The sequence below is a fragment of the Cyprinodon variegatus genome, unplaced genomic scaffold (genome assembly GCF_000732505.1).
Source record: "Cyprinodon variegatus isolate N-32 unplaced genomic scaffold, C_variegatus-1.0 Scaffold391, whole genome shotgun sequence".
NCBI lineage: Eukaryota > Metazoa > Chordata > Actinopteri > Cyprinodontiformes > Cyprinodontidae > Cyprinodon > Cyprinodon variegatus.
In genome coordinates this window covers 756,574-765,007 of record NW_015150844.1, presented here as the reverse complement: position 1 = coordinate 765,007, position 8,434 = coordinate 756,574, and the positions used below count along the sequence as shown (strand labels likewise).

The 8,434-nt window shown below is 38.2% G+C and overlaps 1 protein-coding gene across 1 annotated transcript in view; it reads right to left on the bottom strand.

Moving 5' to 3' along the window:
• Positions 1 to 5,462: 5,462 nt before the first annotated feature.
• LOC107092714 overlaps positions 5,463 to 8,434 on the bottom strand; it is a 4,519-nt gene continuing 1,547 nt past the window's right edge. The window contains exons 3-6 of the mRNA XM_015387323.1: positions 7,538 to 7,666; positions 7,331 to 7,459; positions 6,149 to 6,180; positions 5,463 to 5,959 (exon numbers count right to left, since the gene is read on the bottom strand). Coding sequence (XP_015242809.1) covers positions 5,660 to 5,959; positions 6,149 to 6,180; positions 7,331 to 7,459; positions 7,538 to 7,666 — 590 coding nt within the window. The 3' untranslated portion in view covers positions 5,463 to 5,659. The remainder of the gene's footprint in view (positions 5,960 to 6,148; positions 6,181 to 7,330; positions 7,460 to 7,537; positions 7,667 to 8,434) is intronic.

Here is an 8,434-nt window from a genome sequence, read left to right as displayed (position 1 = left end):
TAATCATGTTTTGGGTGTACTATTCCTTTAAAGGGAATTGTTGGCACGGCTGAATAGGCAAGACGTTCTGATCAGCTGTGAAGGGGTTGGTGTTGCGATGATAGCGGGAAGGGATCAACTCAATTGCTGCATTGTAGGTTTTTGAAAGCTGAAATCTGAGTCCATCCCCTCTGGTTAAGGTTTTCTTTCCTAACAGATGGATTTTTATTGTGCTCTGTTAAAGTTGTGGGTAAATGTCGCATAGGGCGACAGTCGAAGGATTGATGGTTCAAGCCCCGGCTCTGACTTTCATTGTTGTTGTGTCCTTGGGCAAGACACTTCACCTGCATTGTCTACTGTTGGTGGTCAGAGAGCCCGGTGGCGCCAGTGTACGGCAGCCCCACTTCTGTCATTGAGCCCCAGGGCAGCTGTGGCTACAATGTAGCTTGCCACCATCAGTGTGTGTGTGTGTGTGTGAATGGGTGAATGAGTGTAGTGTAAAGCGCTTTGGTCAAGTCTCCTGACTTGAAAAAAGGTGCTGTATAAGTACATGCCATTTACCATGTCTCTGCTCTATTTCCAGTTTATTTAAAAAAGAGACATCCAGGTTTTCTTGGGTACAGAGGCTTTTTCTACTCCAAAAAATCTGATCACTGATTGGCTGTTAACCGATGTTTTCTTTAGCCCTAAAGCTTTCTGGGTCCTCACACAAATGTAGTAGCAGCAGAATAAATACAACTTTGTGAGCTCAGAATGTCTGCAAGATTTCTGTTCAAGGCCTCTTTAAAAGATTGAAAGAATATGTAACTACCTGAAAGCAAAGCATAAAGAAAATAGTGATGCATAAAAAAGATAAAAGCAATACAATAATCCAAATTATAAGTAAGCTACCCTGCTTCAAACAGACTATAAGTTTTACTAATGGAGGGAATCAAGGTTTGCATGCAAGTTATATAATTATAAATGACTGAAAATGAAGGAATATTATTTAATGAACCATAAAAACCATAAATCTGCTATTTAATAACCCCAACCGATGACAGATTGATAGATTAAAAAGGGTCTCCTTGTGGTTTCTTTGGAAGCTGTGCGATGTCTGTTCTGTTGCTCCAAGTGTTACCAGAGTCCGCATCAACTGGAAATGGGGACAGGAAGATGAAGGATGAAGATTATCTTTGGGGAAGCAGCTGTTAGGAATAAGAGAGCTTCCAACATCATGTTTGATGGCTTTCTGTCTCTGCTGGAGGTGAACTGCTGCCACATTAGAAACTCATTAGCTGATGTTCACTTTCCAGAAACACTGAATGCTGACATGTTCTCGGCGTAATTTTCTCAATTGGACACCAGTTCAATACAAGCATGATGCCAAACCCATTTTTTTTTTTACTGCTGATGATGGTGTTTAGTAGAAAAGCAGATAAGCCTCTTTAAGCGCAACAAGCTCTATATCTGTGACTCCAACAAATTTGCCACATCTGGGTGTTTTTATCTCCAAAAAGATGTTTGGAGCAGTAAAAATGTCAAAGAGAAATATGATGGTGAGGTTTTAGCAGTCGGTTCACAGGAGGTGTGAGAGTGTTGTTCTCCTGCTGCTGTTTTATGATCCACCAACTGCGTCAGACGGTTTCCATTCCAAGTGACTCTTTCAGCCACTAACTGTCTGCCTCTTGGTCCGCAGCCAGAAATCCAAGGTCCCCCTGCGGAACGCAGATGCACATGGGTGTCCATTTAATATTTACTGGCAGAGGGCAGATAAATATGACTTCCCTTCATTAATTGAATTCTAAAAGGTTTCTTTAAGAAACACCAGAGCTGACCACAGATTCCTGGCAAACATTTGGACTTTTTAATGTCCTGCTGGTTCATTTAAACTCTAATAGGTGAATAGAAAAAAAAAACACTAATGAAAGTTGATCAGCAATTCTAACTGTCCTAAATGAGGGACTCCAAAATAAAACTTGAGCTACTGTGACCTCTTGTGGTTGAGCTTTTAAACAGCAGCAGTTTGCTTTTTCCTTCAGGGTGTACATGAGTCTTTTATTTAGGATCATGTCACAACAATGACATACTTCTGGTTGAGTCAACGACCGAAGTGACAAGGAAGAGAAAACTAAAACTCTCAGGTAAGGTAAGACAGAACAAACCAGTGTCTGGTATTATTTGTAGTTGGGCTGGAGCCACAGGCAGGGGGTGGGGGGAGCGTAATTAAGACTTTATCATTCAGCAAAGAAGATTTAAAAAAAAGAAAAGGACAACAGGCCTTAAAACAAGGTTGAACAATGAGAATCAGGGAGGTATCGCTAATTTAGGCAACAGCTGTATGACTTAGAAACCCTTGAAGTACTTGGAATTTGTAAAAATTGTTAATATCTCGGGTTCTCTCATCTAAAAGTTTCTACAATATCCATTTTAAACTGCTTTCAAACTTGATATATATATATAAATGACATTTATTAGTTGACATTTAATGATCAAGATATATATTTTTTTCTTTTCGTTATTTTTTCCCCCCAGCTTTTTATTGTCATTACACTGTCACTAGTATAGAGCAACGAAATGAACTCACTTTATTAAACCCATCCGCTTGGGGAACAGTGGGCTGCCATTGTGCAGCACCTGGAGTGTGTGGTTAAGGGTCTTGCTCAGGGGCCAAGAGTGTCAGTCTGTGGGAGTGGGGCTTTAACTTCGAACCTCTGGAGCAATGCCCTAACCACTAGGCCGCTACCTCTCTAGTTTCTGTTAACTAGATTCTAACAACAAAGATATGAAAAAGGTTGCATCATTGAAAGTTTTATCTGATTTTTTCTATTATCGGTCAAAGCTGAATGCTTTAGACCAGAGGTAATGGATTAGAGCAGCGGTCCCCAACCTTTTTTGCACCACGGACCGCTATATGTCAGACAATATTTTCACGGACCGGCCGGGGGGTGGGTAATACGATCAAGTAAAATAATACGACTGGCAAATCAAAAATCAAATACAAACAGCATAAAAATAAAACAAAAAGCCGGTCCCATCTAGGCGTAATCGGAGAAAATGACAGACGAAGTGTGCTCGTGATGTCCGGTCTGCTCCGTAGCTTTGTTTTGGTCGCTGTAACCGCAGAAAATCCCGCTTCACAAAGATAGGATGTTATAGATAGGATGAGTCTTGAACTGAATTAACCTATGTGAAGAGGCACAGATGCACCGACTGATGTAATTAGGAGAGAATACCGCAATTTTTAATACTTTTCAAANATAATTTTTCTGTGCGGCCTGGTACCAAATGACCCTTGGACCTGTACCAGTCCGCGGCCCGGTGGTTGGGGGCCGCTGGATTAGCGGACCGCAGACCCACCTACTGGCTAATTCGGACCCAACCTGATTTAAAACATTTATGAATTGCCGCATGTTGTCCGACAACAGTGTCTAAACGTCACTGGCGCTGCTTCTCATGTTAGCATGGTAAAGCCCTCCAGAGCGTCTGAGACCAGGCTGCACATGATACAAATTATCCAGTGAGCTGTCAGTCTGGGTTGCTGCTGCTACTTTTAGACACAGCAGGCAAACCTGTGGCAAGTCGGACAATGGGAAAGAAGGAGAAGACAATGAGAAAAAGAGAGCAGAGGAAGTGTGGACTGCTGGAAGAACCTCGGGGAACTGGTGAAAGAAAAGTGAAATGGCGTTCTCAAAGTGGACCTTGCACATTTTGAGTATGTTTGGCTCAACCTGCTGCTGTGAAGCAGGATTCTCCACCATGATCATAATTAAAAAAATATATATTGATCCAGGCTCAAAATGAGCACCTTGATATGCACTTTAGAATGGCTTTGTCTCCATTCAAACACAGGTTTAAAGCCTTGCAGGGCAGCATAAAGCCCACTGCTCTCCTTAAGACAGAGAAAAGAAAGAAACAAATGTGTTTTATAAAAGATGTGAATCAGGAAATTGTCTATATACCAAACTGAACAATTCTCTACTTCAAAAAACACTTTAAATTTTAAAATTGAAAAATTTTCTATTTTTTTCTTTAATAATCAATGTATAACATGGATGAATAAACACCTCAATTTTATTCCAGTGTTAAATTCTGTTTAAAGTAAAGGATTATAATTAAATATGTCTCCGGACCTTTACTGGTTGTTGATTTTCTTTGTTCACTGCTTATTTTTAATTGGTTACTCCTGCTCTAAACTATAAAAACATTAACTCATATTTTTGCCAAATGTTCTTTAGGGTTAGCTGTGATTCCTGTCTTGGCGCTCCCCTATGGAGGTTAATTTGACCAAGTTTATAATTCTTTTATTAGAATAATAAACTCTGACTAAAATGGAAGCAATTGAGCCTTTGAAGTTTAAGATATTTGTTTTTTCTTTGATCCTGTTAGTTGTTAATGAAGTCTTAGAGTAATTTTGTTTGGTCGGACATCCTGAGGAGGTTTCCCATTGTTCTGTTTTACCCATTTGTGGATAATGATTCTCACTGTTCTTTTTTTGCTATTTCAAACTGACATTTGTTTAGAAACTGATTTTTTACCCTTTTTTTTATCTGCTTTAAGATCTTTTTGCCTGCTTCGTGGTCTTAGAATAGGTCTACTTATTTCTTTTCTTGATTCCACAGGCCTGAACTCCTGTCAGGTTAGCTACAGTAGCAGCCATTCAAAATGGCCTTTCCCAGTCAAATGCCAGCAGAAATGGCAGCCCCATTTTCATCCAACTCCTAACGAAATCCCCTCCAACTTCCAGCCACAGGAGTGACCTCCTCCTTTCTGGACCTCCTGCATATTTTTTTACTCTGACTCCACCCTTTCTTTTTTTTTAATAATAAAAAAAATAAAAAATAATAATAAAAAAAAAAATAAAAAAAAATGACTCCACCCTTTCACTGAATTGCAGGGTCTGACAAGGAGATGATGCTTCACTTCAGATCTTAATGTCCACAAATAATGACAGAAAGAATATTTTAGTACAAATATTGATGTTTAAAAAGGTTTTTTAAACCTTTTTAAAATTGTAGGGGACCAGCCAAGGACCAGCGAAGGGCCCAGGATGGAAAGTGGGTAAATTTATAATGGCTACTGTTGAACTTTCCTTAAATAAGTGTGTTGATTATTTGAAAAAACAGCTTTTATTCATTCAATTTACAACTACTTTCAAACACAGTTAGAATGACAAATTAAGTGTGTAATGTTAACAGTTTTGTGAAAATGTTATCCTGTCAAATCAGTGGTTACATGAAAATAATCTTGTGCAAAATTTGCTTTTGCATCAAACTGATCTTAAACCCATCATTCCGCTATTCTGACATCTAGTGGCTAATTTTGTAAACTGCAGCTTTAAATTTCAGGATATCCTGTGAGGTTCTAGAATCCCACAAAACCACACCTCTCACTTTTGGTACTTCTTCCCATTACAGTAGGAGCATCTACTCCACTAACAGCGCTTCAGAACAGATTTGGTATTTACACTTTTACAAAGCAAAATGGTTTCAAAATCTTTCATTTTATTTATACTTAGTTTGAAGGATAAAATTTACTTGTGAATGTTTGGTACTAAAATAATTCACGCATTCTAGGACAACAGAGACTTTAAAAGTATTTATCTTTAAATCTTAAAAAGGAAAAGCACACATACACATTAAAACTATGATCTCTATCTTTGTAATTCGTCCATCAATATAAAGTAATATTCAACTGCTTATCAGGGATCTCCATTAGGATTAAGCATGAAGATCTCAGCCAGCTTTGGATATTCCTCCAGAACTTTGGGATCCTGGAGAAGCTTCAGGAACTGACGACATGTTTCTGGAAGTTTTTCGATAACCTGGTCAATCAGCATGGTAACAGCCTCCTCTGGTTTGGAATAGGATTTCAGATTCTGGTATTCTCTGTCTGTGATGATGGATTCCTGATGGACATGCTGCAGGATGTGTTTTGGATCAGCCATCAGGCATCTGATCAGCTCAACTTTGTGCTTTATGATCATCTTTGCAGAAGGATCCTACAAAATTCAGAAGAAAGCTTGATATGTAAACACAGTACATAACAGACAACCAATAGCTCTAGAATGAATAAACATTTGAATTTTCAATATTTCTTTCCAGTTTTTGATTCACATTGGACTGAACCATCAGTGTATTAGATTATCGCTGTATGAAAATGGGCTTTAGATCAGATTAGATTCCTTTACCTGATTGGAAAGGTTGGTAGCACCTTGCAGAGCTGCGGGGACAAAAATAAATATTAAGAAATATCTTTGAGAAGGACAGATGTTATAGCACTGTGAGAAGCTTTAAAACCCTATGGGACAATAAGGAAAACTTCTTCTACTGTACTGTTAGTGTAAAAACCTGTATTAGATGAAAATTTGAAGAATTACTACCAAGTATTCACATCCAGACCTCAAATGGTGGCAACATTGTCTCTTTCTAACATATCAAGCCCTAAGTAATCATGTTGCATCTCATATCAGAGATCTGACTGTTTATGTCCCTAACAGAGCACTATACTCCCATCCTGCAGGTTTGCTCCTGGTTACTAGAATGTCCAAAAGTAGAATGAGACGCAGATGTTTTAGACATTCTGGTTTTACTAATCATTCTGTTTTTAGTCTGCGTGGCAGACTAAAACATATTTCCACAAGAGGAGACTTAAAACTTCTTTTGATACAGCTGATAGTTAGAGAAGCTCAGGCTATCTTGAGCTAAATCTGTATTTATGCTGCTATGGGGTTACAATGCTGGAGGACATGGGGGCCTGCTTTCCTTCTGTCAGACATGTCAGAAGAACAAGGTGCCAATTCCGGTTCTACAGGTTTCTGCCTGTTAGAAAACAGAAAACAGGCTTAAAGCGGAAGTGTTGACACTTGCTTTTAGAAAAAGTGAACTACTAAAAATGCAATCGAAAAACTTTTATTGCCCTTAACCCTGTTTATTGGTTACATTACCCAGATTACTGGGAATTTGTATGCTTTCAGCAAAGGCAACAACACATTGCCAGTGATTGTCCATTATAGCTTCATCCTCATTCAGGAGCAAATTCTCAAAGTAAACAACTTAACCTCATGTGTTGGGTTTCTTTAAATATTTGTAACCAATATGTCAGCGTAATTTTAATTAAAATGACTCCTAAAAGTGGTGTGAGATTATAAGTGTATTGATTATGCTTCTTATAAAGGAATTTAATTTGTGTAACCCACTGACCTGAATCCAGCATTGTGCTTGTACTGACAAGCTTGTTTATTACTGAAACAAATTCTTTGATATAAAATTGTCCAGAAAGCAGCTTTTTAAAACAAATGTTCTGTCTGCTGATCTCAGTTTTGGGTGTTTCATATGAACCCAACATTTAATATCTGAGAATAAACTTTTACCTGCAGGATCCCGCGATTGCTTAATGTTCACTGAGAAGTCTATGGTATCTACGCTGACTCCCTCTAATTGGTCAGCAAAGATAACACTCCCATCCGTAGCCGTATAATTAGCCCCTGGGATTGTGTTTCCTAGATGAAAGAGAAGATGGATTACAAGCTGTAAGAATACCAACTCAAACTGAAAATAATATAAATATTGATCCCTACCAGAAGACTTTCCAGTAGCGCTGCTCACTGTTTCGACGTTAAGTTTAAGAGATTTTGCTTTTACATTAGACAGCTTCCGTTGTGTTATAACACTGTTACCATCAGCGAACATTGTCGGAACAGCTGAGTCTGCAGAAAATAGAAAATAGTATCATCAATCTTCCATCCAAATCCAGGTGATTTACTCTGAGATATACTACTGAGTGAATGCTGAGAAGCCTTTTTAACATCCTTAAACCTTTATAAGGCAAGTTACCGTTTTTGATCACTTGCATACCCCTTAGAAATTGAGTCCCCCCCCCCTTCCCTTAGTGAGGTCTAGAATCACAAGATCTATATCCAGCCTTTCAGCAAAGATACTGCTGCACGGCTGTACATCTTATTTTGGCATTTGACCAATTAGATGAGCCCTTGAATGATTTATTACCTACTGGAAATTAAGTTGGAAAAAAAGTTAAAAAGGTAAAAAGTTGAAAAGTAAAGTTAGAAAAGTTAATAAGCCCATTTAACTATTATATTAAGGTTTATAAACAAAAAAATTTAAGTGCCAGTTTCAGCATTAATGCCTCTAAGGTTATGTTGTACCGAAAAAAAATGTGTTTCTTTCACTCTCAGTGTTTTTCATTAATTTCTTATAAAAACACTGTTTTTTTTTTATATTTTTCTTAATATATTTGGACAAGTTGGCGTTTCCTGATATTACATTGACAATAATTTTCGCCATCAAGATAAGGTAAGGTAAGGTAATAAGGTCTTATCCTGGATTCTAATTAGGGATGCACGATATAATCGGCCCCCTATCTGTATCGGTCTGTATCGGCCTTAAAACTGAATATCGGACATCGGCCACCCCACCGATATTTAACCCGATATTTGATCAGCTTCTGAGTTTCTAAA